This window comes from Microcaecilia unicolor, chromosome 2, assembly GCF_901765095.1.
Source record: "Microcaecilia unicolor chromosome 2, aMicUni1.1, whole genome shotgun sequence".
NCBI lineage: Eukaryota > Metazoa > Chordata > Amphibia > Gymnophiona > Siphonopidae > Microcaecilia > Microcaecilia unicolor.
Window position 1 is genome coordinate 169,724,958 of NC_044032.1, and position 15,264 is coordinate 169,740,221.

At 43.6% G+C, this 15,264-nt stretch overlaps 1 protein-coding gene across 3 annotated transcripts in view; it reads right to left on the minus strand.

Annotated features, from left to right (window-relative positions):
* LOC115463193 (adenomatous polyposis coli protein-like) overlaps positions 1-15,264 on the minus strand; it is a 343,184-nt gene that overhangs the window by 143,280 nt on the left and 184,640 nt on the right. For all 3 annotated transcript variants that reach the window (XM_030193482.1, XM_030193484.1, XM_030193483.1), the window contains one exon: positions 9,363-9,476. In XM_030193482.1, coding sequence (XP_030049342.1) covers positions 9,363-9,476 — 114 coding nt within the window. The remainder of the gene's footprint in view (positions 1-9,362; positions 9,477-15,264) is intronic.

A 15,264-nucleotide genomic window follows, 5' to 3' on the forward strand; every position in this document is an offset into this window, starting at 1 on the left:
CCCAAACAACCAGGAAGAAAGGAGAAGGGAACAGAACAAGGTCCCGTTAGGAAAGTACAAGGCTGAGGGAGAACCCGCAGCAGCCAGGCAGCACACGCTGCGCTGAACACACACAAACGAAAGGTCAATACTACTACTATTTACTACTATTTAACATTTCTAGAGCGCTACAAAGTGTACGCAGCGCTGTACAAACACAGAAGAAAGACAGTCCCTGCTCAAAGAGCTTACAATCTAATAGACAAAAAGTAAAGCATTTAAATTTAAAATATTTAAGCAGTCAAGCACAAGAGAACAGTCACAGAAGGACAGAAGATGTTGAAGGGTGGTCAGTGTGATTAGGTGTAACTCTGGTTGGAGTAGTGGGAGAAGGATAAAGGTCAGTACACACAGATCCAAATAGTAGAAACAGCAAATGAAGGGTTAAAGGCAAACCCACACGGGGAGAGAGAGATAACACTCACATTGCTGAAAGCACAGACAAACGGAAGATCAGTGAAGGCAAACTCACACAGACCCAAACAGTAGATACAGCAAGTAAAGGGTTAAAGGCAAACCCATACGGAGAGAGACAGCACACACTGTGCGGGAAGCACAGATAAACGGAAGATCATTGAAGGCAAACTAACATAGACTCAAACAGTATATACAGCAAGTAAAGGGTTAAAGGCAAACCCACAAGGAGAGAGACAGCACACACTGTGCTGAAAGCACAAACAAATGGAAGGTCAGAGAAGGCAAGCTCACAGCTGTGGGGATTGACGCCACAGCGTCCAATACAAGCAGCGGTCATGTGAAATTGGGTCCGGCATCTGACGTCATCCGCCCCAGACACCGACCCGGTCCCTGATGTGGCCAATCAGAGCCAAACCTCTGCTACTACCATGTTGCTGCTGCTGCTGCTAAAGTGCTGGTAAGATCGTGGCAAAATGATTGCTTTAGACAAAAGTTCACCTTTTTTACCTATCTACTTTTGATTTTTGTATGCTGAGACCTGTTTCCAGCATTATTAGAATTCTTCATATTACAATTTTTTTTATGAACATCTTCCAGTTGATACTGGCATATCACTAGTACAGCCTAACTCTTTAGGGATCCTTTTGGGACTTTTTGACCCCCCCTCCCCCTTATAGTCACATTTCTGTTTTTGGTTCAACAGGATTTGGCCGATACCACTAATAACGTATGACCAATGTTCAATAAATTTGTAGAAGCCACTGATAAACAGGCCTCTCCCTGGTTATGTTTAAGAAAATCGTTGGCAATTGTCTAATCAAGATTTTTCACCTGAAATTACTTTTTTATCCTATACCTCAGATCAACAGAGTCTCTGAGAACTTGATAGATACTACGTTTAATCAAGTTACAGCCAGAGTTGCCATCTAAGCACCACTTAACATATAAAACATATGCAACCCTGTAAGTTTTGCTTTTTATACATTTTCTAGTTAGAGATCCTCTGTGTTCATCCCATGCCTTTTTTGAATTCCACCACCGCTTTTTTCTCCACCACCAGCCTTGGGAGGGCATTCCAGGCATCACCCACCTTCTCCATGAAAAACAATTTTCTGACATTATTCCTAAGTCTACCACCCCACAACCTCAATTTATATACTCTGGTTTTACCATTTTCCCTTCTCTGGAAAATATTTATTTCTATATTAATACCTTTCAAGTATTTAATCATCTGTATCATATCTCTTGTCCCCCTCTCCTCTAGGATATACGTATTGCGGACTTCCAGTCTCTTCTCATATGTCTTTTGGCGCAAGCCCCATATCATTTTTGTGACCTTCCTCTGGACCGCTTCAAGTCTTCTTACATCTTTACCAAGATATGGCCTCCAAAACTGAACACAATACTCCAAGTGGGGACTCACCAATGACTTATAAAGGGGCATCAACACCTCCTGTGGGTTACGCCTCTTTATATACAGCCTAGCATCCTTCTGGCTATGGCCACCACCTTGTCACACTGTTTCGTCGCCTTCAGATCCTCAGATACTATCACTCCAAGGCCCCTCTCCCTGTTTGTGTATATCAGCCTCTCACCACCTAACACATATGTCTCCCTTAGATTTCTACTCCCTACGTTCGTCATTCTGCACTTCTTTGCATTGAATTTTAATTGCCAAACATTAGACCATTCTTCTAACTTTTGCAGATCCTTTTTCATGTTTTCCCACTCCCTCTGTGGTATTCATTCTGTTACAAATCTTGGTATAATCTGCAAAAAGGCAAACTTTACCTTCCAACCCTTTAGCAATGTTGCTCACAAATATACTGAACAGAGTCGGCCCCAGCACCGATCCCTGAGGTACTCCACTACTCACATTTCCTTCCTCCAATTGAATTCCTTTAATCACCATCCTCTAGCATCAGTCTGTCAATCAGTTCCTAATCCAATTCACCACAGAGTCCTAACTTCAGCCGTCAAGTTTATTCAAGAGGCTCCTATGAGGAACCATGTCAATGGCTTTGCTGAAATCTATGTAGATTACATTTTGCGCACAGCCAGTCAAAGAATTCAATCAGATTTGTTTGGCACCATTTAACTTTGGTAAAACTATTCTCGGATCTTGTAACCCATTGGATTCCAGGAAATTCACTATCCTTCCCTTTAGCATCGCTTCCATTATTTTTCCAACAGCCAAAGTGAGGCTTACCAGCATGTTGTTTCCAGCTTCTTCTCCATCACCATTTCTGTAAGAGGGACCACATCCACTCTTCTCCAATCCTACGGAACCTCTCCCGACTCCAAGGATTTATTAAACAAATCTTTAAGAGGATCTCATAAACAAAATAAAATAAAGATGGTACTTCCACTTATACTTGTGTGGTCTACAGATCTCCCACACCAAACACGCTCTCAGACGATTAGAAAGATGGGACTGAAATGGAAAGTGGTATTGATGGGAGATTTTATTGAGCTAGATAGCAACTCGAGCATCTCATCATAAGAACTAGTTACAAGAAGAAAGAACCTCTCTGAACTCCCTCAATATACTGGGATGAATCTCGTCCGGTCTCATGGCTTTGTCCACCTTCAGATTTTCAAGTTGTTCATAAACATTTTCTTCCGTGAACAGTGCTATATCCACATCCAAGTTAAGTGATTTGCCTAAGATCCCAAAGAGCTGCAGTGGCTTCCTTTGGTTCTCAGCCCACTGCACTAATTTTAGATGCCAGCAGTTGAACAAGGAGATTGTTTCAGTTGCTGCTTCAAGAATCGACATCCAACACTTGGATAATGGCGTCTGCTCAACTTACTCTTTTATGCAATGCAGCTAATGATGGAAACAGCATTAGAGGGTATCAAACAGAAGCCTTGTTTCGCTTGCTGCTTCAGGAATTGGCATCTAGCATTTTCATAATGGCATTTGTCCAACTTGCTCTGTAATGCAATGGCAGTACGGAAATCCTCCTGGCAAACTTAGTCTCCTTGTCGAAACACTGGCATCTAAAATTACAAACATAGCTCACAAAACCTGAGTAGGTGTTTCAGACAAAGTGAGTGTGTGTGTGTTGGGGGGGGCATTTCCCAGCTTCATCATTACAGGGGCATCCCTCCTCTTGATGACAGTTTCCCTGTGAAAAGTGTGATGCATGTGAGCCTCATCTGTCAAGTGTATCATGACAGAAAAAAGGTTAAAACCCACTACTTTAGCATATAGTCATTGTATTATCTTAGCAATATTTTCCAATAGTTCTCTTCTCAATACAACCCATTTCCACTCTTCTTCCTCTCACTAACATACTTAAGAAGAAAAGTAATCTCACTTTGCTTTTTCTTTAGATAACTTTCCTTCTATTTGAGCCTTTGCCATCTTGGCTAGTTTCCTCACCTCTCAGCTTTATCAGATATTTTTGCTTGAATAGAACAGTCAGATGTCTCCACAAAGTTTGGTTCAGCTTTACCTAGCAGGGAGGAGGACACACACATAGATATACTCAACCATCTGATAAGCCCCTGTTCCTTAAGAAACCAAGGATAAAAAGAGGATCAAGATGAAGGGTGGGTGGGGGAACAAGGAAGAAAAAGCAGAAAAGCTAACCAAATACTTTGGTATTCACTGAAGTAAGGATTGGAGGACTGTTAGGGTATATATAGGAGAATGAAATAGATGCTATATGACATAGAAAGCATTGTTTTTGTGGAAGCAGAATAACTTAAAGTGTACAAAGCAATAGGTCAAATGGGATACATCATAGCATATCAAGGAAAGTCAGAAAGGTTCTGGCATATCTGCTGAAGGATCTTGTTCAACCATATACAACCCGATAACCAAAGGGTACCATTTATATTTGAATATGTTTATTTCACGTGTAAATGAAGGGCAGGTGTGGGACCAAAAACGACCAAATTGGTGTGAAAATTTGAGGCCATAAACAAAAGAAAGAATGAAACTACCTTGAAATCTCTCCCATACAGCACCAGCCTGGCAGCGGTATACTGCCCAAGGTCTGCTCAAGAGCGCACCCTTTGACTCAACTTCATGTTTCCACATGGGCAGGACAGATCCAAGGGTGAGGTCTGGCAGACCTCAGGTGAAGTAGCGCTGCAGGGCTGGAGCGGTATGGGAGAGATTTCAGATTTGAAAGCACACAGCGGTCCGATGGGAGGGGGGAAATTACTGCTACATCACTTAGCTTCTATGGGTGTTACCCATAAGATGACCCCAGTTTTTTAAAAAGATTTTTCCACTTACATTTCTCACCTTATAGAAGAGTATATATAGTAAGTAATTTATCAACATGAAAAAAACCATTATGATGTGAGTTATGTTTGTAGTTTTAGAAGCCAGTGGTTCCAAAATTCAAATAATTATAAATGTAAATTGTTAAGCATACCTCAGACAGTCATGAGGCAATTTGCAGGATATTTTGTGAGCTATGCTTGTAGTTTTAGATGCTAGTGGTTCGACAAGGAGACTACGTTTTCCAGGAGGAGTTCTGCACTGCATTGCATTACAGAGCAAGTTGGACAAATGCCATTATCAAAAATGCTAGATGCCAATTCCTGAAGCAGCAAGAGAAACAAGGCTTCTGTTTGGTACCCTGCAATGCTGTTTCCATCATAAGCTGCATTGCATAAAAGAGTAAGTTGAGCAGACGCCATTATCAAAGTGTTGGATGTCGATTCTTGAAGCAGCAACTGAAACAAACTCCTTGTTCAACTGCTGGCATCTAAAATTAGTGCAGTGGGCTGAGAACCAAAGGAAGCCACTGCAGCTCTTTGGGATCTTAGGCAAATCACTTAACTTTTCATTACCTCAGGTACAAACTCAGATTGTGAGTCCTCCATTGACAGAAGAATACCTGCTGTACCTGAATGTATACTACTTTGATAAATTCAGGCTTGCAGGTGGTATAGAAGACATTGAAATAAAATAAAAAATAAACTGCTGGCATCTAAAATTACAAGCATTACACTTTAGCATTGTGATTTTTAACAACATTCTTGGACTACTACTACATTTCTTTGAAGCAGTGAACAACATGTGGATAAAGGTGAGCCGGTTGATATTGTGTAACTGGATTTTCAAAAGGCATTTGACATAGTTCCTCGTGAAATACTCCAGAGGAAATTGGAAAGTCAAGGGACAGGAGGTAGTGTTCTATTGTGAATTAAAAACTGGTTAAAGGATAGAAAACAGAGAGTAGATAAAAGAGCTGTTTGGTGAATTGGACAGATAGGAAGGCCTTACTATAACGTGGCTGGGCAGAATTCATGCCATAAAGATGATGCTCCTACCAAAATTGCTGTACTTATTTATGGCTCTCCCACTGCCGATCCCCCGAGCTTTCTTTCAACAATTAAACAAAAAAATGTTCACATATAGAAGAGACCACCTAGAGTACATAGGAGTATGATGTTTCAAACTCCAGCTAAGGGTGGCATGGGAGTCCCAAATTTTTATTTATATTACCAGGCGGCACAACTTAGGATCTTAGCGGAGTGGGACCCAACAATCACCAAGAAATGGTTGCATTGGGAAAGAGCCTGGATGGGTACTCGGTACTTGAGCAACATACTGTGGAGCTCGGGAAGAGATATCTTAGCAGTAGCAGAGAGCATTCTGGTGGGCCTTAAACACATATTGAACACCTAGCTTCAAATAAGGAGGAGGGCATTCCCAGATAGAAAATACTTTTTGCAGATGGCCATACGAGGGGCACCGGGCTTTCCCCTTGGGGCAGAAGAGAAAACATACTTGCTATGGGCCAAGAAAGGGTTCAATACACTGGGACAGATGTGGAGTAATGGAGAAATAAAAACGTTCGAGGAGCTGCAGGAAGAGTATGACTTGGAGGAAAGAGACTTTGAGGCATATTTTCAAAGCACTTAGCCTTCCAAAGTTCCATAGTGGTAGAGCCGGTGGCAGGAGGCGGGGATAGTGCTGGGCAGACTTATACGGTCTGTGCCAGAGCCAGTGGTGGGAGGTGGGGCTGGTGGTTGGGAGGCGGGGATAGTGCTGGGCAGACTTACACGGTCTGTGCCCTGAAAAGGATAGGTACAAATCAAGGTAAGGTATACACAAAAAGTAGCACATATGAGTTTATCTTGTTGGGCAGACTGGATGGACCATGCAGGTCTTTTTCTGCCATCATTTACTATGTTACTATGTTTTAAGATATTTATAAATGATCTAGATATGGGACTTCCGGTGACGTCATGAGCTAAGGAGCAGCGCTACCGAAGCTCCGAGACCTCCGACCCCACAAACAGCGATAAACGAAGGAGAACCGGGCTCCCACAGACCTACCCCAGTATATGGACAAGTTCCTAAAAAGTCCACCAGCGGGAATGGCGCAGAAAAACGCGAAAAAAGAAAAAATGAAAGCGTGCAGTGGAGATGCCAAGATGGCGGAGGAGCCAGCCCAGGCGGGAACTGCCTTCACTGAAGCGCAACTAGCACAACTAACGCTAGCGATTGAGAAAGCCTGGACGCCAAAGTGGAATGAACTGAATACTAAATTCGAAGCTTACCAAACAACGATGGACGGTCTCGGGATACGAGTGGGAGACTTGGAGACTAGAATGTCGGCAGCAGAAGACGAGACCAGAGGATATGGCCCTGATATAGCCAGCCTCCAGCAGCAATTGAAAGATCAAAAGAATTTGCTTGATGAATACGAAAATAGAGCACGCAGAAACAACATTAGAATTGTGGGCTTAGACGAGGCCCTCCCGGTTAAGGAACTTGGACACATGGCTTGAAACTTGGTTGTCAAAGGAGCTAGCGATAACAGACACCATGGGCCCCTTTGTGATTGAGCAGGCGCACCGCGTAGGTCGGAAAACAGCAGACTGCAATAGACCATGAGTGATTGTTGCAAAGATCTTAAATTATAAATATAAGGTGGAGATATTGCAGGGCTTCAAAATTAAAAGAGACACACTCAAATACAATGGAAAAAACATTTTGATATTCCAGGACTTTTCATTTCTAGTTCAAGAAAAGCGAAAACTCTATTACCATCTGTGTTCACAACTAGTGAGTAAGAAAGTAAGATTTGCCTTGCAGTACCCTGCCCAGCTAAAAGTCTATTTCCAAGACAAGTGGCACACATTTGCGACGGTGCAGGACACCCAGAAGCAACTGTCAGACAATAAGGTAATAGAGGCCGACTAACTTGCAGCTAAGTGCACAGTAGTGATGTGGTCTGTGGGACAGGAGTTAAATTATGTTAAAAAACAAAGTTAGAACAAAGCACGAAGTTGAATAACTGTGGGGACGGGGGTTTCTGGCTGAATCCGGGGTCATTCTCTTCACACCAAGCTAGTCTAGGTGGATGGGATAGGGCAGAAACCAGGGAAATGGGAATTGGAGGGAGGAGGGGGGTGGGTTCAAGGAAGGGCCTCTCTGCAGATAACAGGTTATAAAATTACATCTTAGACCAGACAACAGAAAATAATTAAGAGAGTTAAAAACAGCTCACAACAGACACGTTCTAGTAATGCATTCCCAGACAAGGATATAAGCATAAAAGGGGGAGACAGGATAAACACCTTTAAAATAAAATCATGCCAGTGCGGGTAATAACCTGGAATGTGGGGGGTATAACGTCCCCCATGAAAAGAAATAAAATATTAAAATCTTTAAAAAGACACAAGGCAAACAGCATGTCTACAAGAAACGCGCTTAAATGATTTAGAGTACGCGAAACTAAAAAGGACATGGGTTGGAGAATGCTACGCGGTGGCCTCCAAAGGGCGTAGAGGTGGAGTGGCAGTACTATTCCGAAAAGGCTTAGCATATAAAGTGCTCAAGGTGGAGCCGGGGGAACGGGGCCGCTCTCTCATACTTCAGGTGTGGTTAAATGGGATTGAGTTTTCCCTGGTGGTGGTCTATGGCCCTAATGATTATGACCCAAAATTTTTAGGATCCCTTGGGAGTAGATGCCTGCAATGTAAGAACAATAAAATGATGGTAGTGGGGGGATTTTAATTTGGTCCGGGACCCAAGGGAGGACTCATCTAATCCCGCCTCTCCACATTACTCGGGGCAGAGGGCGGGGGAGCTCCAAAGGTTTATGAAGATGTTAAACCTGGCGGATGTTTGGAGAACATTACACCCCGGAGAGAGGGATTACACGCATAGATCGCGAGCCCATGGCACACTGGCAAGACTAGATTATATATTCATGGAACGATCTATGTTCCCGCTAGTGCGAGAGGCCTCCATTGGCCCAGAGGAGATCTCCGACCATGCCCCGGTTTGGGTGGACGTGGAAACACCAGTGGACACGGCATGGGGGGCAGGATGGAGGTACCCAGCATATTTATACACAGACCCCCACTTCCAAAAATATTTAGAAAAACGATGGGAGGAGTATGCGCAAAATAATGGAGAACACGCTCAGGTAGACCCCATACTGTACTGGCCCACCTCTAAAGCGGTCTTGAGAGGAGATATCATGGCATACTGCAGTGCGAGGAAAAAGCGCCGGGCGGCCAGCATACTACAATTAGAAAAACAACTCAGGAAAGCAAAGAAGGCATATCTGAGCCACCCCTCACCAAATTCCCTAGAAGCATGGAGAACAATACAAATAACACTGAATTCCTTGATACACGAGACCAAGGCTAGATCTGCAATTTTTTATAAATATAAATTACACCGTTTTGGTAACAAATCAGGTCGCCCGTTAGCAAAAGTGATAAGAAATTGGGGAGGATCACGGGCAGTGATGACACTGAGAGACACCTATGGCAAGCTTACAACAAATCAAAAAGATATTGGGCAGATCTTTACCAATTATTTCTCTTCCCTTTACTCAGCTTCTCCGCCAGCAAACAAACACGAAATGCAATTCCAATTTGCAAGATGTGAGCCTTCCTCCTGCCTACTTAATTACCTGAGCTCTTTTCTCCATATCTTGGCAGGTTCCTAGCTGTTCTTCCATGGCTGCTCGAATTTGCCGGGCTTCATACTCCAGTTGCCTTCTAGTCATGTCTGTCTGTAAGGAGAACTAAAACAAAAAGAGAGTCTGATAATTTGCATGTTTAAAAAAAACAAACTGTATTGCTGCTGGCCTAGTGGCTCAACTGCAGTGCTGTACACTGCCATACAAAGAACCTATACTCAAATCCTTGGTCAAGTCACCCTCTCTCCAGCAGTATGCTACAGTGAGCAGAGCTTACAGACCCTGGGGGAAGAGGAGGAGGGGGAGTCAATCACCCTGTAACGATGGCACCTAGTGGCTAGATTTAGGGCTTCAAATTGTAGGGTTCTGGAAAAAGCCCTGCTCCATGCGACCCGTCCAAGGACTGTTACTGTAATGGCTGGACTAATTTGGGAGAGAATGCAGAATATGGGGACAAATTCTCTGAGTAGTGATAATGTCCAGCCAGCCCCAACACTGTACCGATTGAACAGGAAATCCAAAAGGAGCGGGAGGAAAACCAACCTACTTACCTGTAGCAAGAGTCCTCTATGAATGGCAGAATACAAGTCCTCACAACATGAGTGTCATTACTGATGGAGCCTTTTATAGAAACATTACTCCAGCCTAGGTTTCTAGAACTTTTGAGCAGGCTCATCATATATATCATTAACCACTTGCCACTACTGTGCAGGGTCCACTTCAGTTTACTTCATAGTTTAGCTCAGCATAGAATACAACCCCTTGGAGAGGTGGGATAGTATGTGAGATCTTGTATCTTGCTGTCAATGAAGAATACATGCTACAGGTAAGTGACTTGGCCTTCTCCAAGGGCAAGCAGAATGCAAAATCCTTAAAACATGGACTCCCTAGCTATCGGATGCCTTCAACAAACAAAAAGGAAAAAGAAATACATGTTGCAGGCGGACAGCAAATAGTTTTTTGGGGGGGTTTTTTCTGTTAATAAGCCATTTTCCTTACTTTTTTTTTTTTTAAAGACAGCCTTGAACTCAAAGAAATGGGCCTAGGGGTGGAGTTGGATGCTAATCCCCAGACTCCAAAACACTTTCTGGTGAAACCTACTATTGTGTAAGGAGTTTTGACATAGTTCTGACATTTGAGGATCATGCCACAGCTCAAAAAGAGTCAGACTTGCTTGAGCATAAGTGCAGAAAATGCAGTCTGCTAGACAATTACAGAGTGTGCATTTGGCAACAGCAGCCCCCATCTCGTCTGGGTCAAAAGAAACAACAACAACAAAAAACTAGCATGGATTTCCAATAGTCTTTAATCCACTCCAGAGAAAAGGTCAAGACTCTCTTGCAATCTAATATGTGTAGGAACTTTTACCTTTTGTTGGTATAAGATGTAGGAAAACATTTGGTAGGCCAACAGATTAAGAAAGTACTCATTCCTTAGGAAGGAACTTTGCATAAGTACACAGAACTATTTATATACATAAGCATGGATTAATGAGACAAAGCCAACCTGGATTTAGTGAAGTGAAATCTTGCCTCACCAATCTACTACATTTCTTTGGATAAAGGTGAGACAGTTATTATTGTGTATCTGGATTTTCAAAAGTCATCTGACAAAGTACCTCATGAAAGACTCTTGAAGAATTTAGAGAGTCATAGGACAGGAGGTAATGTCCTATTGTGAATTAAAAACTAATTAAAAGATAGAAAACAGAGAGTTAAATGGTCAGTATTCTCAATGGAAGTTAGATAGTGGGTTTCCGCAGGGGTCTGTACTAGGACCACTGCTTTTTAACATATTTATAAATGATCTAGAGATGGGAATAACTAGCGAGGTAATTAAATTTGCTGATGACACAAAGCTGTGCTCTACCACCCCTACTCACCGTGACGGCCATTGTCTTGACCTCGTCCTCTCCTCATCCGGCTCACCCTCCAATTTCCAAGCTTCAGCTCTTCCTCTCTCTGACCACCACCTGATCACATTCACACTTCTCCACCCCCCCTCCGCCCCGCCCAACCTTAACCACAACATCCAGGAATCTCCAGGCCATTGACCCCCTCACCTTATCCGCTAGTATCTCTAATCTCCTTCCATCCATCATGTCCTCCGAGACTGTCAACAAAGCGGTCTCCGCTTACAATGCCGCTCTCTCCTCTGCTCTTGACACCCTCGCACCTTCCACCACCCGTCCCACAAAGCGTACTAATCCCCAGCCTTGGCTGACCCCTTGCATCCGCTACCTTCGCTGCTGCGCACGATCTGCTGAACGCCTTTGGAGGAAATCTCGTACTCATCCAGACTTCCTTCACTATAAATTCATGCTATCCTCCTTCCACTCCTCCCTATTCCTTGCAAAACAGGACTATTACACCCAATTGACCAATTCTCTCAGCTCCAACCCCCGTCGTCTCTTCGCCACCCTTAACTCTCTTCTCAAGGTGCCCCCTGCTCCCACTCCCCCCTCACTCTCTCCTCAATCACTGGCTGATTACTTCCACGACAAAGTGCAAAAGATCAACCTTGAGTTCACTACCAAGCCATCACCCCCCACCCCCCCTCTTAAACCCATTAACCCTCTCCCTCAACCAACCAACCCAGGCCTCCTTCTCCTCCTTTCCAGAGATCACCGAGGATGAAACCTCCCGCCTTCTTTCCTCCTCGAAATGCACCACCTGTTCCTCTGATCCCATCCCCACCAACCTACTTAACACCATCGCCCATAGTGTCAACCCCTCCATCTGTCGCATCCTTAACCTCGCTCTCTCCACTGCAACTGTCCCTGATACCTTCAAGCATGCCCTAGTCACACCTCTCCTCAAAAAAACATCACTTGACCCTACCTGCCCCTCCAACTATCGCCCCATCTCTCTCCTACCCTTCCTCTCCAAAATACTTGAACGCGCCGCGCCATTCATAGCCGCTGTCTTGATTTTCTCTCCTCTCATGCCCATCCTCGACCCACTCCAATCCGGCTTCCGCCCTCTCCACTTGACAGAAACAGCACTCTCTAACGTCTGCAATGACCTGCTCCTGGCCAAATCTAGAGGCCACTACTCCATCCTCATCCTCCTCGATCTCTCTGCCGCTTCTGACACTGTCAATCACGATCTACTTCTCACCACTCTGGCCTCATTTGGGTTCCAGGGCTCTGTCCTCTCCTGGTTCTCCTCCTATCTCTCCCACCGCACATTCAGGGTGCACTCTCATGGATTTTTCCTCCACTCCCATCCCGCTATCTGTTAGTGTTCCCCAGGGATCTGTCCATGGACCCCTTTCTCTTCTCTATCTACACCTCTTCCCTAGGCTCACTGATCTCATCTCATGGCTTCCAGTATCATCTCTACGCTGATGACACCCAGCTCTATCTCTCCACACCAGACATCACCTCAGAGACCCAGGCCAAGGTATCGGCCTGCCTATCCGACATTGCTGCCTGGATGTCCAACCGCCACCTGAAGCTGAACATGTCCAAGACTGAGCTCCTCGTCTTTCCACCTAAGCCCACTTCTCCTCTTCCCCCACTCTCTATCTCAGTTGATGGCACCCTCATCCTCCCCGTCTCATCTGCCCGCAACCTCGGGGTCATCTTCGACTCCTCCCTCTCCTCTGCGCATATCCAGCAGACTGCCAAAACCTGTCGCTTCTTCCTTTTCAACATCAACAAAATTCGCCCTTTCCTCACTGAGCACACCACCCGAACTCTCGTCCACGCTCTCATTACCTCTCGCCTCGACTACTGCAACTTGCTCCTCACTGGCCTCCCACTCAGCCATCTATCCCCCCTTCAATCCATTCAGAACTCTGCCACACGTCTTATATTCCGCCAGAACCGATATACTCATATCACCCCTCTCCTCAAGTCACTTCACTGGCTTCCGATAAGATACCGCATCCAATTCAAGCTTCTCCTCCTTACTTACAAGGGCACCCGGTCTGCTGCTCCTCAATACCTCTCTACCCTCATCTCCCCCTACGTTCCTGCCCGCAACCTCCGCTCACACGACAAATCCCTCCTCTCAGTACCCTTCTCCACCATTGCCAACTCCAGGCTCCACTCATTTTGCCTTGCCTCACCCTATGCTTGGAACAATCTTCCTGAATCCCTACGCCAAGCCCCCTCCTCCCTACCCATCTTCAAATCCTTGCTTAAAGCTCACCTCTTCAATGCTGCATTCGGAACCTAACCTTTCGAACATATAGGTTGCCCCAATCTGTCTGACCTTTCAGATCAACTGTACATTTGTCTTTTAGATTGTAAGCTCTTCGAGCAAGGACTGTTCTTCCATGTTAAATTGTACAGCGCTGCGTAACCCTAGTAGCGCTTTAGAAATGTTAAGTAGTAGTAGTAGTATATTTAGATATATTTTATTATTTCATCTTTGTTTTTTTTAAGTATTTTTTTTGTTTGTTTATTGTATTCTCTTTCTTTTCTCTTTGTTACCTGTGCCTTCTCTAGTTACTTGCAGTTTTTGGTGACCATTGGTTTTGTACATTTATCAAAGTAAGCACCTGATGCAGGCAGAATGCTAAAACACATTGGGCTGAAAAGATATTAGTATGACAAGAAATGCTGAACACTGGTCTACTGTAACTGTGTCTAACTTCTGAATATTTTATGTACTAATGAAAAATACAGCCTTTCTAGCATTTTGGCAGCTGTTTGCCTCTTACATTGGGTATCCCAGATGTCTCTGTGAGAAAAATCCATTTGTGCTGTGTTTTGTCTCTTATATTGGGTATCCCAGACTTCTCTGTGCCAAAAATCCATTTGTGCTGTTTTTCACAACTATGAATCCCTCTCCTAGACATCTATGAACATAATTTACAATGAGAAGTATTGTGGTCAGGCCCCATACACTGCAAGAACCAAGTATGAGTATTCAATACAGATATGGTTCTGTTGCACCAGATGCACTTTTTGAAGCCACTAGGTGCCTTCTTTGAGGACATGTCATATGGAAAAATAGCCATAGTGAAATCAAACAACTCGATGATGGAAAGTTATTTAAGGCCCAAGAGAGGTCTGCAGAGTAGAACATGAAAAAATAAATGTAAAATGATCAAAAACCTAACTGGGACTTTGACAGAAAAAAGTACCACATGACAGTGACAGAACTCAATGACAAAACTTACAAAGAATTTTTTTAAAAAGTGCTTGGTATGTGAAAAATCTGACAAAACATGGGATAACATGTCTGACTGGCTCTGTGGAAAACCAGAGTCTGAAGCAGTTCCACATGATAATAGCAGGCAGGAAGCGATATGCATACACGATAAACCTACTCAAAAGCTCTAGAAACCTAGGCTGGAGTAGTGTTCCTGTGCAAGGCTCCATCAGTAATGTCATTCATTTTGAGAGGTCTTAGTATCCTTTTTGCCCTCAAAGAAACTATGAGGTCAAAAAAGTATGTATCAATTGAACATTTCCTATTTAAAAAACCCCTATGCACAATAAATACTATGCAGACTAGACAAAATTCAAACCAGGAGATTGAATCTCTATATATCAGTGTGGAAGAAACAGGTCTGAAAGCAGCCAATTACATCCCTCTTTTACAAACTGTATTTGTTATAGCCAAATAAATACTGGACTATCTGATAACCAATCACTTAAACAAGTTATACAGGGAAACATATCATTAGTATGCATAGCTGGTACTAATTGCATGTACTTTTCAGCCCATACAAACCTAAACGTTTTTCAAACAGGGAGCACCTATATAAATTCACCTCAAAAATCAGTAACCTTGTGTGGTTTGAAATATATATATACTTACACAGTATTAAACAATTACTACTACTATTACTACTACTATTTAGCATTTCTATAGCGCTACAAGGCATACGCAGCGCTGCACAAACATAGAAGAAAGACAGTCCCTGCTCAAAGAGC